Source organism: Nyctereutes procyonoides, unplaced genomic scaffold (assembly GCF_905146905.1).
Source record: "Nyctereutes procyonoides isolate TBG_1078 unplaced genomic scaffold, NYPRO_anot_genome, whole genome shotgun sequence".
In the NCBI taxonomy this organism is placed as follows: domain Eukaryota; kingdom Metazoa; phylum Chordata; class Mammalia; order Carnivora; family Canidae; genus Nyctereutes; species Nyctereutes procyonoides.
This window is the reverse complement of record NW_026575024.1, coordinates 15,544,456-15,567,102: the sequence shown is the minus strand read 5'-3', so window position 1 is coordinate 15,567,102 and position 22,647 is coordinate 15,544,456. Positions and strand designations below refer to the sequence as shown.

Here is a 22,647-nt window from a genome sequence, read left to right as displayed (position 1 = left end):
TTACGTTACATAACCCTCTCTTTCGCTCAAGTTAAATGCGTAGGGGTCACTGGCACAGGACAGATAACATAAATAAGAAAAGCAGACTCAGGTCGGGAGGGGACCCTGGAGCTTTGAAAAGTCTATGCCTGACCTAGCCACTCCATGGCTTCAGCCAGTTGTCACCGCACAGAAATGAGGACACAGTTTTGCCAGTCAAGGCCCGGATGCAGATTTCTGTTCGCACAGAAATCACGGTCTTTTGTAAAAAAATGTTGGCAAGGAACACAAGTTGTTTGGAAATATTGGAGCTGGCATATCGGGGAGGGTAAGACATCATCCAACTGAAATAGGATTTCATGATGGAGGGAAAATAGGGAAAGGTGGAAGGTTAGGGGCAGCTGCTGGAGGACCTCAGACTGTCACACTCCAGGAGCTTATCACTGGTCTTCCAGGTCTCAGTAATCACCAAAAGGATGGGAAGATAAGACCGGCATTCTTTCAGGATGGCTTTGGCAGTTGGATGGGGGCAGGGCTGAGGGTTAGGGTGATGAGTTAGAAATCATTCAGCTAAGGAAGGGCAAAGCAGATGACAAAGGCCGGTTTGACTTTGTTCTTTCTCCCACCGGACTGTAAACCCCCAAGACGGCAGGGCCGGGCTGTCTTGTGCTCGCTGCGTCTCCAGCACTAAGCACAAGGCCTGCTCCATAAATATTTGTTGAAAGGATTAATGAGAGGGAGGGAGAGGAGGTGAGAGGCATTCTGGAGAACTGAGTTTAAATGGGGCGTGAGTGTGTGTGTGTGTGTGTGTGTGTGTGCGCGCGCGCGCGTGCGCGGTGGAGGCCGGTTTCCTTTCCTGAAGCTTCCCCCAGGAGCCTTGGGAAGGGCGCGCCTCCACGAAGGGATCAGGGGCACCGGCTTCATGAACACAAAAGACTCGGCCAGTCGAGGCCTGCAGATGCCTGGCGCTTCACGTGGCCTCTCCCGTCCACAAAAGGAGAAAACGACGAGCGCCTTCCAAGGGCTGATGGGAGGGTTAAGCGCAGGTTGAAGGCTGGACAATTTCTGTCCTTCCCCAGGTCCCGCATTCCCAGAGCGCTCAGCCACAGGGGACTGACCTCCGCCTGCGACCCGGTGGCGATTCCTTTTGGCGGAGGGAGGGAGGCGATGGCCCCGGCGTCGGCTCGGGTTCCCCCGCCGGGTTCCCCGCACCCCCGCACCCCCGCAGCTCCGCCCTCTCGTCTCCCACTGCCTCTTTCCGCCCGCCGCCTCCATTTCCGCCCCCGTCCGCCCGCTCCCCGCTCGCTCCAGTCCGCCGCGTCCGGGTCTCCGCGCTCCTTCCTCCTCCCTCCGTCAGCGCCCCTCTCGGGCGGCCGGGGCAACCCCGTGCCCGGCTCGTCCAATGGGGAGCCGGCGCAGGGGCGGGGCGGAGCGCGGGTCGGAGCGGAAGTGGTGACCGGAGCGGAAGTGGAGCTGCCGCCACCGCCGCCGCCGATTCCGGAGCCGGGGTAGCTGCTGCCACCGCCGCCGCCTGTGCAGCCGCCGCCGCCGCCGCCGCCGCCGCCGCCGCCGCCGCCGCTGCCTGAGGAGTGGGCTTGGGAAGGAAGCCGTCCCCGCGCTCGGAGCTTCGCTCGCAAGCGTCTTTGCCTCCTGCCGCCCTCCCGCGGTGAGTGCGGCGCGGGGTCCGCCCGGGGCCCCTGGGGGCCCAAGCCGAAGCTCCCCCCCGGGCGGCGCCCGCCGCAGCGGCGTGGGCGACCCCGCGGGTGGGCCCTGGCAGGGGGCGGCGCGCCGCTTCCTCGGCCCCGCGCGGCCGCCTGCGGCGCGGGCCCGGCCTGGCCGCGGCCCCTCCCTGTTTCCGGGGCCGGGCCCTTCGCTCTCGGAAAGGCCCGGGCGGCCCTCGCCGCCTGCGGCCCTGCCCTGCGGGCGGGGTGCGGCTCAGTGCGAGGCCGGAAGGGACCTCGAGCCGCGGACCCCCCGGCCCTCCCTCTCCCCACCTACCTTCGACGCCCGCGCGACCCCTCCCTGCTCCTTGGGCGGCGAAAACCGACCCTTTAAGCCCTGTCACCTCCGCTCCTTGCTTTCTGGTTTCCAGAAATTGAAATTTGACTAAATATGGGCTGGTTTTCGAGCTCCAGGGCCTCTGTTGACTCCCCCCTGGCTGGGCAAGGGGTTTAACCTTGGGAGAGAGCAGAGGGAAAACCCCCCTCCCACTTTGCAGTAAAGCCATTTCATCATCGTTCGCTGGTTTGGAAATCTAGCAGGACCTGAGATCCCCTGAGAAGCACACAGGGTTGAGGTCTGCATCAAGAAAATGCATTTGTTGGAACCGCTTACTGAGTCAGGTCTGATCCCCGGGGGGGGGGGAAATAATAATAATAATAATAATCAGCTGAAAATCGGATTGTTTTCCCACGGTATTTACCGTCATTTAATGCCAAAGTCTTTTGTGTCCTCACCCCAAATTCCCCCATACTGTATGTTAGCACGTTTTTTTTTTTTTGTTTTGTTTTTTTTAGGATTGAAATTTGCCTGGTGGCCTCCCTGGTGGTAGGGAAGGGGTAGGATTGGTTTGGGCCCCTTTTCTTCAGAGGATTGAGTACATCTTTGTCTATTGCAAATGGAGAACTGCATGTAATGGGGTTTTCAAAGGTGGCAGTATTGGAAAGACAATTTGCCAACCTTTCTATAAAAACGCATGGCTCTTGTCCTTGCCTTCACTCCTTTTCTCTTTGGTAAGACTAGACAGCTGAATCAGGCTCTGATTTTACCTACTCTCTGTGGGTGATGGAATTTGGCGAGACGATGTTACGAACATACAAAATCAGGTGGCCACAGGATCCAGAAAGATGAAGCACTTTCAAGAATATGAAAATTGTCTGCATTTCTCACTGTGTCTCAGTTGTTCGTATAAAGCCACACACACACAGGCAGTTTATAGAACTGGACACATGGCTACTCAGCTTTTTGCATTTTCTCTTTGGAAATGTATATGCATAAATAATGCTTGATTCCTAGTGATTTTCTTCTCGACTGCCTTATCACACCCCCCATTTCTCAGGAATATCTCAGTTGTCTGAGCCCTCATTTTTCTTGGGTCTGTTTCCTTAGCAGCAGGCAAGATGGCGAGGGTAAAACCTGTCAGTTTTTATTAGACCCTACAGAATTTTGGGTGTGGTCTTCCAAATGGAAGAGTAGTAATCCAGTAGCAACTGCTGAATGATTTTCCTAACTTCGTTTCTCAGTGAGATAAGAAACCATTCACCCATATTACAGATGAAGTCTTTATGAGAAATAAGGTAATTTGGCCTAGACCACACGCCTAATTTTTAGATTGAATATCCTCATTCATCAGGAGCAAATATTTCTGGACTGTAAGCCCCTGGAGTATGGCTCCTACCCTATAATCTTCTGTACATTTCCCATCATGCAGTGCTTGTGTTATGTTGAAGCCATTTTAGAATTGGAGCTCTATAGATCAGGGAGGCAGCCTCCATAAAACCAGGCTGAGCAAATTCCCATGATGCTTGTTCCGGGTGGCAGAGTCTCCAGAGATTTGAGCTACTGCGAAAAGTGTCTTTTGCCCATTTGGCTGTGGATACAGAGACAGAGCACTGGACCTGGAGTCAGATAAATTTGATTCAGGTCTAGCCTGCAGCGTTTTCTAGCTGTGGGGTCTTCATCATATTACTTAATCTCTGGTTCTTAGTTTCTCTGTCTCAGAGTTGTCTTGAAGCTTTTTTACAAACTATAAAGCTGTTAAATATAAGCTGTTTTTTTTTTAATCAGAGAATTCACTATTAATGGCTTTCTTTTTTCCTCCAGCTGCATTCTGATGAGACCCATCCCTGCTTTGTATACATTTTGCTTTCAAACATTGATGTTCTTCTAGAATTTTATTTTGTGTACACCATCTTCTGGGTTTCTAAGCCTGTACAATGCAAATGGTAATAGTCTTTGTTGTGTTGTTATGACAAGCGCAATGATTAAAATAAGCATTTGGGATACAGTAGGTGTTTAGTAAATGTTATTTGACCATATCCAAGAATACACATATACAGAGCCTGGATATAGCATATATCTATATGCTGTATAGCATAGACACATAGAATCCATCCATTTGATTTATTTGCCAGCTGATGAGGTAGCATCAGGGCAATTAGTCAATAATAATAACAGTTACCACATTGCCTACTCTGTGCCACACTTTGTTTTAAGCTCTTTACGCATATTAATGAAGTCTTCATAAGAACCAATGATAGGTAAGTACTATTAGCCCCATTTTACAGATGAGGAAACCGAGGCACAAGAGTTAAATAATTTTCTCAGAAGTACACACACATAGCACAAGGTAAGTGCCAATCTGGCTCTAATGATAAGTGGCTACCAGCAGTGGAACATGTTTCATGTGAACATCATTTAGTTCTTAATTTTTCTTTACATGTGTCCTCTTTAAATGTGTTTGAGCAAGAATTTTAGCTATTTTTGAAGATACGTAGAATGTAATTTAGTGGAGGGACTGTATTCATCCTGGCATGAGGGGATGATATTGCTGGTGTGCGTCAGGAAGCAAGCTTGTGAGAAACGCAGTGTTTCTAGCATTTGCCTCATACTAGTGAGAAAGTTCATCACTTTGTGGCATGCTGATTTATCTAATTATTGGTTCTTCATCTAACAGAATTTGATCAGGACTCCCCATCACTAATTTTTGGTTTACCGTACTACTTTTTCTGTAGATTCTTAGATTTTTTTTCCCCATATTTTGTTGGGGAGGAAGAGATAAGGAAAATAGTAAATTATAATGTCTTATTAGGTACCTGTTTTTTGAGTGGCGTCAAACTGGGCAGTTTTCCTTTAAGGAATAAGGATATCCCAGATTGAACTAAGATTTGCTCTAGAGGGACTTTGCGTTCCTTGGTTCCTACATTTTTCTAGGGAGAGGTGACAGATAATTCACACTAGCAAGGGAGCAAGAAATACATTGTAAAAAAGCAACTTTTAAGCATTACAACCATCTTGGTCTTTACATGAATATGGTTCTGGTAAGTCATCTGTATGTCATGAGGGAGAAACCCAACAGTTGGAGCTGGATTCTAAGGGAGTTTTTCTAAGGGGAATACTTTGGGAGGAAAAGAGACTAAAGTACTTTCTATTTTGGGATACGTGTGCTAAAAGCCAAGTAAGAAAGCTTACTGCTTTCTGGGCTAAAAGATCTTCTAATATAGGCATAGTTATGTGTTTCTAATATGTACTTATAGTGAGATGAGATTGATTGATGGCCTCAAGAGAACTAGTCATTCGCAGCGGACTATAGGTTAGAGAGAGGATTTTTAATTTTTTTATTATTATTATTTTTAATAATCTGGCCAGTCCTCTCTTATGTAAGTTTTTTCCTGTTAGTTTTATTTCATTGTTTTTCTTCAGAGACCCAACAGTAAAAGTTATTTCTGAATGGCCTTGACCTGGACAGGGGTGACAGTGAAGTAGATAATGAGGCCTGGCCATTGTTATTATTTGCCCACAAACCTCACCTTAAAGTTTGTTCAACATCTGTTGAGCTTTCGGCATGTGCTGTTTTTAACTTAATTTTATTTTGATTTTTACAACTAGATAAATTAACTTAAGGCCGATCCCTGAAACCTCACTGTAATAACTTTGTATGGGTTTTTGGGAAAAATTGTCCATTCTATCTCTTCCAAAAGTAAGTACTGAGACTCCTAATTGGTCTTTAGGAGACAGTGCCACATAGAGGAGAACGTGTGTACCAGTTTTACCTGTGTGACCCTGGGTAAGTTACTCCTTGCATCTGTAAAAGGGGATGGTGGCACCTACCTCATAGGATACTTAGGATTAAATGAGTTGATAATAAAGCCCCAGTGCTTTCCATATTTGGGTAAACTATAAATGATGGGTATTTTTGTTATGTTAGTACTAAGTCAGCTGGTATGGACTATTTAAAAGAGGAGATGGAGAGAAAGTATTCCAAGGGCTTGTTGAAACTCAGTCTAAATTTATAAATATAAAAATTGGTAGCTGAAAAACATTGGTTAAAAAGCATTACTGTTGTTTCCTGATTGGAGCTGGGGTGGCTCTATTCTAAAGTAGACTAAGGCAGAGATAAATATAGTCTGTATTTTATAGGTCAGATGTGGTCTACTTACCTCTGTCCACATAGGAAATAACAGCCTTGTTCACTTCTTTTAAAAAGTGCATCAGTTGATCAAATTAGTCATACTCAGCATGGCACGCATTATGCCACACGTTGGGTGCCCAAAGATACAAGTTTGGGTTCTTACCTTAAGCTCTCAATCCAGTGTGGGAGTCAATAAAGACATTTACAGTAAGTTCTGCTAAGTGTTACTTTAGGAATAGGCATAGGTAAGCTCACATGCTTTTCTTTTAAAAGTCTTTAAAGAAATCCATGTAGTTTTAAAAGAAATGAGGTGTGTAGTAAGTTGTCCCTTTCCTGGCTAAGCACATCTATTAGACTTTTTCGTGGCTGCCATTTGAATGCTCACAATGTGTAGAGACTTAAGTATTTTGCATCATGAACTAAGTTACTGTTTCCAAGAACCATATTAAATAGATTTGCCTATTTTATGCATGAGAAGATAGACTCACAGATGTGGTAGCCTATGGCGTTGGTGTGTGGTACCGGTAAATTGGGCTGGGTCATTTCATTATGTTGGTGAGCTCAAAGCTTTCGAGCCCTATTCACAAAATTGACCAATTGAGCTGTGTTTATGGATCAGAATTAACATACTGTCTTTTGGGATTGATCAAATGCCACAAGATCAATTTATTGTCCTACCTGCTGATTCACATTGTGTGACCTTGGGCATTATCACTTAATACTTCCATTTTTTAAAGTTTAGTTTTTACTACTTGAGCATAATTAACAGTGATACCCAACAACCGATGTGGAAGAGGGAAGAGATTTTGAAATGGAAGTGAAGTCTCCCTCCACAATTCTGTTTGCTGGACATGAGTACTAATGATTTTGTATTTAGGACATGATGTGTTTCATTTTCTAACAGGGAGCCTACAAATGTTCAGAGTTAAGTTTTTGAGAGGACTGAATTTGTGCGTGTAGAATGGCACACAGACATTTTTTAAGAGTGGGTGTTTTTCAGTCAGTAGTTTTCTTTAAGAGCTAGGAGTACTTAACTTTTTCTGGGTAACACCCCCTAACCACCTGGCCCCATGACTTTCTCAAGTCCCCCCTGCTGTAGCTTGGCATCTGTTTTTCCTTCAGTGGAGTGACTCCAGAACTGTAACTTTGGCCTTATGGTGCTGTGGGTGCTCTGTCTGGAATGGTATGACTGTGAACGCTAGTCAGAATTTACTGTCAGTTCCTTACCCCATAGAAACTTGTGAGTCTGGATTTTTAAGATGCTCCTCCGTTTTCTCTCCAGATTTGTGACTGTACGTATCTCTTTATCTACTTTGGCCTTTGATTTCTTTAGTTTCATCTAGAAAAACATAATGTGCCCTTTATTCATACATCGGTGTTTCTTGTCCCTACCTGGAGTTCTCTTTGCCTCTCCTGGAAGAACCTCTCCAGCCCAGAAAACCAGTTAGGACCCAGCCACTTTTGAACTAAACCTCTTCCCTCTAATTCTAGTTGGTTGTTTTGTCAAGGAGAAGCTTTATAACCCTAAAGTATGTGCTGTCTTCTGTTCCTACTGGGGGAGTGTAGGCTCTCAGAGGTGAGATCCGCACTATTCTAATTGTATTTCTTGTGAATTTCAAGAAAAGAATTTTCTTGGACCTACTGGTAATGTTTTCATTCATAGTGATTTCAACACACATTAAATTATAGGCACTACATCTTTATGAAGTAGCATAAGAGTAAGAATATGTTGGGGTGCCCAGATGGTTCACTTGGTTGGTTGTCCTATTCTTGATTTCAGTTCAGATCATGATCTCAGGCTCATGAGATCAAGCCCTAAGTCGGGCTCTTCACATTGAGTGTGGAATCTGATTGAGATTCTCTCTCCTGCTTCCTCTGACACCCCCCCAAACAAAACCAAAATAAAAAGAATGTGTCTATTGAGCCTTTGCTCCAACCAGTGCCATCTAGCCAATTTTTTTATGCATCCTTGATAGCTACTAATGTCTCCTTTTAACATTTAAGGAAACTGAGGTTCAGAGAAATTACTCTAAGAATTGCCTAATTTCTCTTTAGAAGCCGAGATTTGTAGTATGTAGGGCTTTCCTAGAAACAAATTCCACTCTTACGTGTTTCATAATAAAGGGTTAGTGATTCTGACACATGATAGTGGAATCCTCAATTTTAAATTTCTAGGAAATTATCGAATTCAATTAAAGTTCAGTATTGAGCATATGGCACCTGGCTGGCTTAGTCAGTAGAGCATGCAACTTTTGATCTCAGAGTTGTGAGTTCAAGCCCCACATAGGACGTGGAGCCTATTTAAAAAAAAAAAAAAAGGGCATGTTCTTTTCCTTGAAAACAAAACTTAGCTGAAAGTTCAATACTATTTCAGAAGGTCATTTTCTTTGTCAGGCTGCTTTTCTTTTTTTTTTTTTTTTTTTTTTTTAATATGAATTGGTAATGGGTAGTCACTTGTATTTTTATTTTTTTTCCCTCTTATACTTGGATGTCTGCTTCTGGCTACTGGGAGATGGCCTCTCAGTATTCCAAACCTGACTAAGAGAAATCCCTTAGGCAAGAATTTTGAGATAGAGAGCCTTGGTTGGTTCATATAGATACTCTTGTTTTAGCATTTACAGTCAGATTTGAAGTTTCATGTATTGAAAGGAAATCCTGTTACTTCATGGGCACCCTTAGAATTATTCTTCATAACATTCTTTCAGGATATTTTAGAAAAATGAAATACTTTTTTTTTTTTTTTTTAGATTTTATTTATGAGAGAGAGAGAGAGGCAGGCAAAAGAAAAGCAGGCTCCATGCAGGGAGCCTGACGCAGGACTTGATCCCAGGTCTCCAGGATCACACCCTGGGCTAAAGGCGGCGCTAAACCGCCGAGCCACCAGGGCTGCCCGTAAATGAAATACTTTTGTGCATCTTTTCCCCTTTTTTCTATTGATATGTATCTAACAGATTTATGACATTAAATCCTTTCTTTTGACAGCCATATAGTCTTGTACCAGCTATCCCTCTTCTTAACCATTTCTTTATTAGATATTTAGATTGTTTCCATTTTTTCACTAAGCACCACTGATTTAATCAGCACATGCTTTCCATTCCTCTAAAGTGCTGTATCCAGTGGCTTAGAACAGATAGGACGCCTGGGTGGTTGAGCATCGGCCTTTGGCTCAGGTCATGATCCCATGGTCCTGGGATCGAGTCCCGCATTGGGCTCCCTGCCCAGTAGAGAGCCTGCTTCTCCCTCTGCCTGTGTCTCTGCCTTTCTGTGTCTTTCATGAATGAATATATAAAATCTTAAAAAAAAAACAAAAAAAAACAAAGTACAGGTAGACACCTGACATCATCCTGTGGCTATGCTTGAGAACTGTTCTGAGGCATCTTTGTGTCTTCTTGATCTGTGCCCAGCACAAGGAAGTCTCCTGGTGCACTATGGGGTTTGATCTGTTGCAGCCTTTAATAAGTTTGCTCTGGTGTCTTTGTGTTATTAGTGCCAGGCCTGATGGTGAGACTGCAGTCTTTTAAGATTTTTTAGGAGGCAAATAAAGGCACTCTTGCTGATGTTTTTCTTGTTAGGATATTGGTTGAAAGTCTTGGAAGAGGGACTCCTGGGTGGCTCAGTGGTTGAGCATCTGCCTTTGGCCCAGGGCATGATCCCACTGTCTCTGGATGACGTCCTGTATTGGGCTCCCCACAGGGAGCCGCCTTCTCCCTCTGCCTATGTCTCTGCTTCTGTATGTCTCTCATGAATAAATTGATAAAATGCTAAAGAAAAAAAAGTCTCCGAAGAAAAGTAGGTCCTGATTATAACCCATCACTTCTTAGCTTTCAATTCAAGAAAATTCAATTAGGAACTAATGGATAAAAGTGTTAAGAGTTAACATGTGTCCTTTTGAGGCTATTGAAGGGTGGAGTCTTACCTAGGAATGTTAACACTGTACATATTCACTTCCTGCAGGAATTTAGACTTACTTTCCTTCTCATGGGTTGTACATTAAATAAATAAATAAAAATCCAAGCTCACATTGTGGCCTGAAACGGTGATGTGTAGGTACTGTGAGACGAATAATAATACTTCCATTTGATTTACACTATGTATTTTTTTAAAGACTTTTTTTAATTCCCTGCATCTCTTCACAGCACATCTTCTGAGGTAGGTGCTGTATCTCCGGTGTAGATTGGAAGGCTGAGGTTGAACAAGTTCACATGGCTATGTAGGACCACATCCCACTCTTAGACCTAGCCCTGTTGCCTTTCTGCCGTACCATATAAAGCTATCCTGGGTTCTTTCTGCTCTCTCAGAACTGATTTGTTGGAATTGTTTACAGATACCTGTAAATCAGACGAGCGTTGTGCAGTGCAGAGTTTTGTGCTTGGCAGTGTTAGGCATTAAATGAGAAACAAATGTGAAGCTTTCCTTTGAGGACATACACACGTGGAGCTGCTTGTAAATGGACACTACTCATCTGTACCAGAAAACATGGGTGTAGGTCCTGGACTGTGCAACAGGCTACAAGTGCATTTGGATTCACAGGCTGGTACATCACTGGGTACTGGGGTAGTCACAGAAGGCTTTCTGGCCATGGGGATGGATAGAGTTTGCATAGGAAGTAAATGGGAAAGCATTCTAGATGAAGGAACTAAAAAAAAAAAAAACAATTTCAGGGGTGTTTGTGACATTTATAGAGCATTCGAGGATGTCCAGCCAGAGAAAAAGATACGTGCTGGAGAGTGGCCGATGACAAAGCCTGACAGGCATGGAGCAACCAAAATCTAGAAGGACTTTGAAGGTCAGGTAGCGTTTAGATGGAGCTGCCAAAAGAGAGTCATTGAAAGTGCACCGAATCAGGGTGAGGACAGGATTAAGAGTCTCTCTGTTCTTCTTCCTCTTGTTTTTTTAAATTGAAGTGTAGTTGCTATTGCAATGGTACATTAGTTTCAGGTATACAAGATAGTGATACAACAAGTTACAGTACCACTGACTATTCTGTGTGCTGTGCCTTTGACTGATTTTGAAGTAGAGTGCAGGAGTACAAAAGAATGAGGTGCAAACACGAGAGTTTAACGTGCTTGTGAAGAATAGGTGCTTTGAATTATTTAAGCAGAGTGAAAACTCTGCCAAATTTGTAGTTTTATTATTCTTTCATTTGGGGATCTGTTCGTTCATTCAGCAGATGCTTATTCATTCCAATTAGGTGCAAGGTGCTGTGGGAGATATGTCCTAAAAGAGTTTATGGTGTTGTGAGGGACTTAAAGATCTATCTAAGTAATGTTAATACTGAAGAAATGTGTTAAGACAGTAAGGTATAGATGAAATCCTTTGTTGAGAATATTTTCAGCTTGGAGCAGTGCTATCCGATAGAAAATAGAATATGAGCCACAAGTAATTTAAAATTTTCTACATTTAAAAAGTAGAAAGAAACAAGTGAACTTTATTTTGATCATTTTTTTAAAAATTGAACTCCCACGCATCCAAAATATTACAGTTTCCACATATGACAATAGCTACATGTGGCTGGCTGTCATATTAGACATCTCCAGCTTAGCGGCTTAAGAAAGGCTTCATGGAGGAGATGGCATGTGAACCATACTCTGAATTCTGTATGCTGAGTAAATGGGAAAGGACATTGCAGGCAGAGGGAGTGGCTTGGTGAGCAAAGACATGGAGACAGAAAAGCAGGTTTTGTAAGAAAACAATTTTGGCAGAAGTACGAATTTGTGTGGAAGGCATGTTTTGGCAAAAAGCTGGGAAGATAGGTTGGAAAATCTTCAATGACAGGAGGGAATCTGACTACTATCAGCAGGAAGGAACTTTAAAGAGCTCTAAGCAGGAAGTGAGTGACTTGATCAGAATTTTAAGAATTGGTCTGATCATAAAAAACATGAAGGGGACCGCAGGTAGTGGGTTTGGGGAGAGACTGAATAGGAGGCTTATTGCAGATGTAGAAATAGGAACAGTTCCAGATCCCCCTTGTCTTTTGCCTTCCTCCAAACTGCTGGGTGTTGTGTAACCCATTTCCTGTTGAAATTGGTCTAACTGCTTCAAAATCCGTGTTATATAAGTCAAAAGTTATGTAAGCAGTAGGCATCGGGACATTTAGCTGTGGATTTTGTTTGTTGTAGTGTTGTATGTGTGTGTGTGTAATTAACATTTTTTAAACAGATGGATATATGTTTTTAAGGCATGCATTTGGTCTTACCATATCATGATGGCTCAGTGTCAAAGGGCTCTTGCCGTGATCCTGAAGAAGCTTAAAACAGTCCGTCCCCACCCCACCCCCCAACAGGCCACATTTGATCTTGAGAGAAATAGGGCGTGTTCCTTTGGGAGCTCCCAAGGAGTAGTCCAGATTCTTCAGAGAGGTATGATTTAACTTTTAATGTTTGGGAGGGGAGCTTAATTGTGGGGCCTGGTAAGGCCAAAGAGTTTCATGGCATCTTTAACATTTAACAGTGTTGATCCTTTGTATTTCTCCATTACTCTTTTATAATCCTGCATGGGTTGGCTTTGCTCTGAAGTGGCTTTTGGCCAATACTTTATTAATTAGAATCTTTTCTGGTAGAGTTGCACAGGTGCTGTTTGAACTTTGGAGTGGGCAACTAAGTGACTGCTAACTTTGAATTCGTGTGCAGACTGGAACATTTTTGAAGTTCATTGAAAGTTGACTTCTGTCTGCTTCTGACTTTGAGGAACAGTGAAATAGGATTATTTGCTGATAGAGGCTATCCCATTTGAAAGACTTTGGTCAGGGAAGTTAACATGAACTGAGAAAGTATGTAATTTGAAACTGAAGAATAGTGTTCTTTTGATGTACTTTTATCAGTGTAGACTAGGGTGCGTTGTGGCTTAAAAAGCACCAACATCTCAGTGACTTCACTTAATCTTCTTCACACTGCCCTGTCCAGCACCGGCCTGTAGGAGTCTGTACAACAGAGTCTCTCAGGGACTCAGGCTACAGGCACTAGCACATTGTCTACAGCTACAGCACATGGCCTGGCCTTCAAGGTAGCTGATGTCAGAGAAGAGAGTCTGGCAAATAATATACAGCCTTTTCACAGTTTTCGCCTGGAAATGGTATCATTTCTCCTGTTTTGTAACAGAACTAACCCTGTGACCCATCCTGAGTGCCTGGGGGCTGCCAGGAAATGTAGGAGAGCAAATGGAATGTTTTGTGAGGATTATTATCTGTGTTACAGTCTCATTCTCATGACGTGGGTGAAGATGTCAGGCAGATCAGGGGAGACTTGCTTCACTGAGCGGAAGCTTAGAATTAGCCTTATGTAGGATGCAGCTCGAGTATGACTTGGATAATAAACCATAGGGGAAAAAAAAAACAGTAGTTCTGAACTTAGAACTAATAACTCCTTGGTTGTCTACAGTTGGGGGGCTCTTACCCTGTGCTCCATTTAAAACATGTGACAGGGGTCTGTCTATATCTTATAGGATTTATCACTTGAAAATACAAAAATGACTTGAGACAAAACTATTTTGTGAGGAAGGGCTCTACTTCTTTGCTATTTTAAAATTACTAATTGTTTTCAAAGTTTTAGATTATGATATTGTGTATATAGTAATGAAAGAGTTTGGGTTTTGTTTCTTAAAGATTTTATTTTTCAGTAATCTCTACACATGGGACTCAAACTCATCAAACTCATCCCAAGATCAAGCTACTGACTAACCCAGCCAGGTGCCCCTGTAAGAATTGTTATAAAAATACTGATATTTCTACTACTATTTAAAGTAGTATTTACCTTATTATACTTTAAGATAGTGGTGTATTTTTGCACTGTAGCACAGATGGACATTTTGAAATTTAAGCTAACAGTGCATAAAACTTAGTGGTTAACAAATTTTTTTTAGCTACATATTATCCAAAAATTATTGCATTCTCTACAAATGGTGATTATTAAAGTGGGGAATTGACTAAGGTGAGGTGAATAATTTAAGGAGTTTTTACTGATTGGTAAGTATGGATGATTTGATAAACTGAAGTCACTAAAATTTTTGTCTATTTCAGAAAAAACTTTAAATGCACTCAATTATGGTTTGAAGTTCTGTTGCTATGCATCTTGAATACACTCATAGCTCTTACAGTCTATACACCATATAGAAAATTGGTCCCTGATAGTTGTACAGGCATTTGATATTTGTATACAATCCTGGAAACTTTCAAAGCACCTTCATGTAGATTAGGTCATTTGTTCTCACAGTAGCCCCAGGAGAGTTGGTAACGTTGTTACTTTCCAGTAAAGAAATTGAAGCTCTCAGAGGTTAAGTGAGGTGACCAAGGTTGTACTCCTCTAGTAAGTAACAGAGCTGGTGCTAGGAGGAGCCATATCTGCCTGCCTATAGTTTATGCTCTTGTCTATATCGTGTCCTGCAAGTTAAGTTAGCAAATAGTGGAAGGTATGATAAAAATGGCTATTTTTTAGCTTCCTATTGCTTGATGGGCACTGCCAGATGTAACATTTATTTTTTTTTAAAGATTTTATTTATTTATTCATGAGAGACACAGAGAGAGAGAGAGGCAGAGACACAGGCAGAGGGAGAAGCAGGCTTGTCACAGAGAGAGAGAGGCAGAGACACAGGCAGAGGGAGAAGCAGGCTCCATGCAGGGAGCCTGACATGGGACTCAATCCCAGGTCTCCAGGATCACACCGCAGGCTGCAGGCAGCACTAAACCGCTGCACCACCAGGGCTGCCCCAGATGTAACATTTAAAGTCCTGTCTTTGTTTTAAGATTAATTGAAGCAATCCTCACACTTAAGGTGTTTTTCCCAATACTGTGGGGGAAAACCAGATTTGGTCAAAACCAGACAGTTCTTGAAAGAAGTTAAGGACATGTATGTAGCATAAGTTTCTGAAGAAATGGTTCTTCAGCAGCCTGAGTGTGTTGAGGAGGCAGATCAGGCTCATGGGGACAGAGAGACTTGAGCCTTTGGTCTCTGAGCAGTGTTACCAGGTGTGTCACTTGCCTTTGCTGAACTTCCATTTCCTCAGCTCAGAAAACAGGGAAGGGATTGTTGTGAACATGTCTACTCTTTAGGACTGTTGGGAGAATTAATTGGCAAAAAAAAAAAAAAAAAACCCTTAGCGAGGTACTTATTACCCATAAGTGCTTATGTTCAGTGTCGCCGAGGGCATTTGCAAGTACGCATTTCATATTTACATCTGATGCTTGCCTATGGGTTGGAAGAAGGGTCACATATGCGTTTCGGGGCCCTGAAGCCTGACGCTGGCTTTCTTTTTTTCTCTCTCGCTCCCATTCTAGGGAACAACCATGGATAAAAGTGAGCTGGTGCAGAAAGCCAAACTTGCCGAGCAGGCCGAGCGCTATGATGACATGGCTGCGGCCATGAAGGCCGTCACGGAGCAGGGGCATGAACTCTCCAATGAGGAGAGGAATCTGCTCTCTGTTGCCTACAAGAACGTGGTGGGCGCCCGCCGCTCTTCCTGGCGCGTCATCTCCAGCATTGAGCAGAAGACAGAGCGGAACGAGAAGAAGCAGCAGATGGGCAAAGAGTACCGGGAGAAGATCGAGGCCGAGCTGCAGGACATCTGCAATGATGTTCTGGTAAGAGGCCAGGGTTTCGGTTTCAAATGGCGATTTCTAGATGGTATTCATGTAACGTCCAAATGCAGACTCTCAAACAGCTCATGAGAGGAAGGTGTCTGAATATGCTGGAAAGCTGCCAACCAGTCGGAACTGATTTTTACGCATATGATGTGATTTTTGTCGCCTCTTATTTGAACAGCAGTTGCTCCTCACGAGTGGGGTATTTTCCTCTCCCTTCAAAAAGACCTGTGACACACAGGAGCACTGAATCCACGTCCCTTCCATCTTTTCTTTAGAAATTGAGTCCACGTAGGCAGGATCTCAGGTAGGTGCAGTCACAGATAGACTACTCTGTCTGAGTGGTGATGTCACTGCCAGCTGGGGAGGTAAGAGCAAGAAGCCGAGCTACCGTTCATCCTCTCCCAGTCATGTCTGCACAATGTAAAGTCCTGAAAGTTAGCCACATCTGTCAGTTTAGCCAGCGTTCCAAAGCCAAATCATAAGTGGTTTGGGGATTGTCCTCTCCTGGGTTTTATATAAGCCTTAGTCCAATGATTGATCCGTAACTATTTCGTTCTGGCCACAGTCGGGTTGGGTGGGAGGGGTGCGGATCCTAGAGCAAATCATGATCATATTGTTTTTCCCTCACATCCTGAGCCCACTGGGAACTTTCTTTTTCTTCCAGGTGAAATCAGGTAAAAATGAACGGTGAGGGCTGCTTTGAAGGGAAAAGGAATTCACACTTGTGGATCTACCTCCTCCCCTGCTGGCTGCCTCTCCGAATTACTGCCCATGACACCTTTCTTTTGAAAACCAGTACAAAGCTTGTCAGCCATCAGGCAGTACTCCTCCCTAACCCATAGGAGTTACACCCTGTCTGTCTGCAGAGTATTAAAATGACTACTGCCCTTTGCATCTTCTCACTTTGATTGATTAAATCCCCTTACAACTAAGCTTTTGCATTGAGCTGCTCTTATTAGACTCATGGTGTAAGAGTGTCATGGCTAAATTTGTTGCCTGTTGGTAATTTGGGGGTTTGTTAATGGTGCACTAATTCCTGAATGTTAGGTACATCTGGTATTCAGATGAAGTATGGCATGCATTCCAAGGGCGAGAAAGTTCCATAATTCCTGAAATGTAGACCAGCTTTTAAGAGCATCTGAAAGAATGTGAAGAAAAGCATGGTACTTACTGCCTCTTAACCAGTTTTTCAGGATGCCACATTCTAAAACAACTCTTCGAAAATATTGCTCTGTATACGAAGCTTGGACTCCTTCAGAACTGCTTTTGTTGTAAGCATAAATGTTTAAAGGAATTTATTATTAATAATAGTATTAGCTATTTTTTGAGTGCTTACTACGTGCCAGGCATCGTGTTAAGCGCTTTATGTACAGTAGTTCATTTATCCTCATAACTACCCTAGATGATGGCTATTATGCTTCCCCATCGTATAGCCGGGAAAACTGAGGCTCAGGGTGCTTAAATAATTTGTCCAGGGGCACAGATAGTGAGCTGCAGAGGAGGGATTTCTACCCAGGTCTGATTTTCAACTTGGTTTTTGGCAGTTTTGATCCATTATCCCCTTTTCCTCCCAAAAGGGAAAGATTTTTTTTTCTTTTTTAAATTACAGAAGTAATACAAGTTCATTGTTAAAAAAAAAAAAAAAAAGAAAAGGGGCGGTGACCAGGTGGAAGAGTATAAATAAGAAAGTAAAAATCATTTCTAATCCTATCATGTAGAGAACCATTATTAACATATTGATAAATATCCTTGAGGAGTTTTCACTTAACTATTGTGTGTACACATACATATTTTAATATTAGAATAGGATTCATGTGGTACTTATAATCTTTTTGTTTCACTCAGACTTCTTTTGAGAACCTTTGCATGTTATCGGTGTAGTTCTGCATCATCATTTTTAAGGCCTTACGTGGCATTCCATTGTATGGCTGTACTTTAATCAACCCCTTGTGGATGGTCAAAGAGATTTTTAACAGAAGAATGCAGGCATCTGTTGTTAGGACCTGGGCTGAAAAACCACTTAAAAGCTTTGGATGGAAATTATGTTTTTTTTTTTTTAAATCTTCAAAATTATTTAGATGTGGTAGTGTGTCTTGAATCTCAAACATAGTTTTAACATCTTATAAGTAATATTTCCAGATTCTTAACAGAATGTGAATCATTTTTTAGGAGCTGTTGGACAAATATCTTATTCCCAATGCTACACAACCAGAAAGCAAGGTGTTCTACTTGAAAATGAAAGGAGATTATTTTAGATATCTTTCGGAGGTGGCATCTGGAGATAATAAACAAAGTAAGTAACTTTTTTTCTTTCTTTTTTAAGAAATTTGACCAATAGTGGAGCCAGTCCTCCTTCATAATAATTTTAAACAGTTTTTGCTTTGGTCAGCATACTCATGAACATCATAGTCCTGAGAATTTAAAAGACCATAGCATTATGCTGACCTGTGATTAATAGGGTCATGGGAGTTGACAACAATGTATCTAAGGGGAAAGTGCAGAGGGCATTAAAAGTGTACAGTAGTGCATTTAAAGAGATCTTTTTCTTAAAAAAAAAAAAAGATCTTGAGAATTATTTGGTATCTCTCTTTTCATAAATAAAACTAAAATGTCTGATACTATAAAACCACCGTAGTAAAATAGCAATGCATTTCTTTTATCGCGTGCATTTTGTGATGGTAATAACTATAGGTCTGCTTTATTTAGTGCCTACTGTGTGCCAACTATTTTAGAGTCTCATTTGTTCCTTACACAACTCTAGGAGTTCCAGTGAGGATCTACCAGTTTTTCTGATGAGGAAACCAAGGCTCACAGGGTTTTACTTATTCCAAGCCCGAGCCCCACATTGAGTGAATGAGTTAGGAATTCAAGTTTGGGTCTGTTGACTCTCTCAAGTCCATGATTCTTCTACTGGAGCATATTGTTTCCCATGTTCTATTTTGTTAAAGTCTATTTCTTTTTTTTTTTATAAGATTTTATTTATTTATTAATGAGAGATACAGAGAGAGAGAGAGAGCGGCAGAGACGCAGGTAGAGGGAGAAGCAGGCTCCATGCAGGGATCCCGGGTCTCCGGGATCAGGCCCTGGGCTGAAGGCGGCACTAAACTGCTGAGCTACCTGGGCTGCCCATATTTCTGTATTTCTTAAAAACTGCTTTAGTATACTTTGTCATACTTGTTGCTTTCCCCCAAAGCATTTAATGTAGTAGTTGGCTTAGAATAAACATTTAACAAATGATTATTAATCAGATGATGGAGACACTGATCCTTCATTAGTATCACTCCTCATTCCTGCCTGGTATGGTAAAATAACTGGATCGTGGTCCAGCATGTGATGCATCTAGGTAAAAACCTCCCTTTTAATGTTCTTGTCTTTCTTATAGCCACTGTGTCGAACTCCCAGCAGGCTTACCAGGAAGCATTTGAAATTAGTAAGAAAGAAATGCAGCCTACACATCCAATTCGACTTGGCCTGGCACTGAATTTCTCCGTCTTCTACTATGAGATTCTAAATTCTCCTGAAAAGGCTTGCAGCCTGGCAAAAACGGTGAGAAAGACCTTCTGGTCATAGTAAAACACTGCTCATTTTTTAATAACTTCTTATTATTACCTGAATTTACAACTCACTGTCTTAGACTTCTCTCAGAAAATTTTAGTGTAAGTTTAAAATATAATCTAAAAAGGTACAGCTTTTTAGAAAAAGGGTACAAGATGTTCTGGAGATAGGAATAGATCTTTTGTGAAAGTAATATGGACCTGTCACTTTTTGATTTCTTCTCAATACCTCCTGCTGATTTTTGTTTGTTTTCATTGTGTAATTACTGGCGGTTATAGAAAATTCAGGGGGAAGGTAGCGTATTGTTTCTTGTCAAACTTTGGGCTCTATAACCCTCCGTTATGTATTGTATTCCTTGTGGCAAGATTTGAAGTTTCAGCTATGCAAATGAAAGAAGTCAGACCAGGTTTTAGTCTTTCAGCATGCATACTGTTATTTAACAATTTTTTTAATTTGGAGAAAGTAGATGAAATGAATTTTCTAAGGTCCATCACTTAATTGAATCAGATTTAATGGTATGAACTTCTGTTCTCCCTTTATTCCTTATATCCAGACCTTTTGAGGTTTAGTAAAGAAACAAAGGATTACCAATAGTATCTTTGGCCATTAGAAAATGATGTGAATTTGTGCTGGGTTGACAGTAATACCTGCCGTCTTCATCGCATACAATCCAGTTCTTATCTGGTAATTTGTGTCAGTGTTGGTCAGTGCTTTATAAACATACATTATCTGTTTGCTCATACAGCCAGCAAACAAGGTCATAACAGTTCAGCTCCCATACAGGAAAAGAAATTATATTCGTTAACAGAAAAAAACTAGGCTAAACTAGCTCCAGAAAACCTGTGACAGCTCTTTTAAAGGCTCTTTGTTTTAGGCTTTTGATGAAGCAATTGCTGAATTGGATACACTGAATGAAGAGTCTTACAAAGACAGCACCCTGATCATGCAGTTGCTTAGGGACAATCTCACTGTAAGTACTGCTGGTTTACACGACTGCTTCTGGAGGGCTTATATAGTCTTGTACCTACTCACTGATCTAAGAATTCACTGTTCCCCAAGACTTGAGGGAATATGTACCCTGTAAGTAGAGTTAAAAGTATTAAGTTGTTAAATTGGTTATAAATGACTGCTAAAAGTTTTGCCCTTTGCAGTCCTCACTGGCTGCAGTAATACACGAAGAATTTTAATGCAGTTAAGCTCAAGACAAGGTGGCCCATATTGGGCCTACCTCCCTGAGTGAATGTTAGTAGCCCTATTTTTGATTATAGCTCTGTTTTTCTCTTGCAGCTGTGGACGTCGGAAAACCAGGGAGATGAAGGAGATGCTGGGGAGGGAGAGAACTAATGTCTGTTGTACTTCGTGATCTGTTCAGTGTCACTCTGTACCCTCCACATATATCCCTTTGTGCGATGATAAAAAAAAAAAAAAAAGAGTCGTACGTCGACTTTCAATTTTTCACAGCCTCAGCCTAGCAAAATGGTCCACAGGATAAACAGCTGGTATTTGTATCTAAAACTCAGATTGGTCACATAAATGCCACGGCATTCTGAAGTTTTGGTTTTGATTAACATTGACAGGATTACTGTGTGTTGAATTTTTTTTTAAACTGAACACTGTGATTATGGGGTTTTGTAACTTCGCAGAACTCTTACTGGTAGAAAAAAATAGATCTGAATTATGTGTAACTTTTTGGAAAGTTTAATCTGATATCAAACTAGTCACTGAAATAACAGTTCCATTGTAAAGTTGTACAGAAAGCTATAGAGATTATATTGTGAAGCTGGGACGCAGAGTGAGACACCTGTCCTGTGACATTCAAGTGTGACAGTAACTCACAGTCGTTCTGCCTGTTTGGGAGGGATTACAGACACTTGGCCAGTTTGGGCTGTTGCCACTCAAAAGTTCATGACTGCAGATGTCCAGTGTCTTCCTCCGAGTAAACTTGAAGCCTGAAGTAGAAACTCTTTGTGGCAGATAATTGGGTTTAACACCATGAAAAAGGTCCAGTGCTCCTAAAACACGTGACTAGCACCCCTTTCCCGTAGCCATCTTACTGATTTGCACCTTGCGCTCTAGCAGTGGAATCTGTTTCCCTTGTAACTGGGACCTAGAGAAGAAAAGGAAAAAAGCCGCATATCATATACAAGGTCTCATCTGTTTCCTGGGTCATACCTTTAAGAGTAATGTTCTGCAGAGATTGCCTTCCACCTGAGAAGTACTCAGCCTTTGAGTGCTTTCTAGCTTGGGGCTTTTAAATTTTGAAATCGAAACATTCTTCCCCCTGTCCTTTTTTTGACTGTTGACTCTGGTTTTTCTTTTCAGTCTTTAAACTTCTGTCCTGCTTCCTTAAGTTTTTTTTCTTTTTGAATTCTGTCCTTGTCTTCTCACCATTGTTTAATCTGGCATGGGCCAGGTGGGGGCTTGGAGGGGGTGAGCAGAGGGGGCGAGCACTTTGGTCAGCAGGCCTCGCTTCAGAGAGTTAAGAAGAGGTTCCAGCACATAGCTCTGACTTCCTCCAGTTCTCAGCACTCGTTTGCTCTTCAGTCCGACCAAGAATCTGAATCAAAAAGTGGTTTTCAATACCCATGATTTCTCCCTGTGTTGCACCCAGCCCTGATAACGCTTGTTAGTACCTGTCACCACATCCCCCAAGTGTGCTCCTCCAGCCAAGTTCACAGACCTGTCTGAACAAGACCCTATAATGCAGGGAAGTTGCATGAACACTGCAATGGGGAGAGTCCAGAATAGCCAGGCCTACCAAGTCTCACAGTACCCTTCTCCCTTGAACATTCCACGTTGCTGTAATGTCCACCTGTTTGTCCATCTGCTGAAATGAGAAAAGAAATCTTCATGCACTGATTTAAGACAAACCAAAAAAAGAAAAAAAAAAGAAAAAATCCCTTCCCCCTTTCTAGCTGAACAAAAACGTGCAGTTAATACTTGGCGCTTGAAAATGCAGTAGTGAATGTGGAACGAGCCTGTCTGTATATCTGGTAGCTCTTTCTTGCTTCGTTTTTCCTTACCAGTATTTCTGCCTCACGTTTGCTTCTGTGACGGTTATATTGCCTAGCAAGCACACCTGTGGTTGTGAAAATAGAATAGCAAAAAAAAAAAAAAAGATAAAAAAGAAAAATCCCCAGTTATTGATGTACTAGATTTGTGTATGTCTTTTAAACAGTTCTAGTTTCCACCTTAACACGGAATAATCAGGAAAAGTGTAAAAATTCAAAGTGAAATAAAAAATTTTATCAGTTGCCTGTGAACTAATGTATGGCGCCATCTGTATCACTGCCAGAACCAGCTACCTCTTCTGACCACACTTCCTTTTGGCTCTACTCTTTTTTCAAAGTGGGGAACATCTTTATTTCATCCTGTTTTGAACCAGAAGTCAAGGTGTTTGTAAAGGGAC

The 22,647-nt window shown here is 42.2% G+C and overlaps 1 protein-coding gene across 1 annotated transcript; it reads left to right on the top strand.

Annotated features, from left to right (window-relative positions):
- The first annotated feature begins 1,483 nt into the window (after positions 1-1,483).
- YWHAB (tyrosine 3-monooxygenase/tryptophan 5-monooxygenase activation protein beta) lies at positions 1,484-22,501 on the top strand. Its single transcript, XM_055301512.1, has 6 exons — positions 1,484-1,645; positions 15,378-15,680; positions 17,853-17,976; positions 19,066-19,229; positions 20,113-20,208; positions 20,526-22,501. Exons 2-6 carry the CDS (start codon positions 15,387-15,389, stop codon positions 20,580-20,582), a joined length of 735 nt encoding a protein of 244 aa, XP_055157487.1. The 5' UTR covers positions 1,484-1,645; positions 15,378-15,386; the 3' UTR covers positions 20,583-22,501.
- Positions 22,502-22,647: the final 146 nt, after the last annotated feature.

Excerpts from the sequence above, each read along its gene's own strand:
- YWHAB (XM_055301512.1), top strand. The coding sequence starts at position 15,387 with ATGGATAAAAGTGAGCTGGTGCAGAAAGCCAAACTTGCCGAGCAGGCC. Across the intron at positions 17,977-19,065 it reads ATCTGGAGATAATAAACAAA|CCACTGTGTCGAACTCCCAG; the intron begins GTAAGTAACTTT and ends TCTTTCTTATAG. Across the intron at positions 20,209-20,525 it reads TGCTTAGGGACAATCTCACT|CTGTGGACGTCGGAAAACCA; the intron begins GTAAGTACTGCT and ends TTTCTCTTGCAG.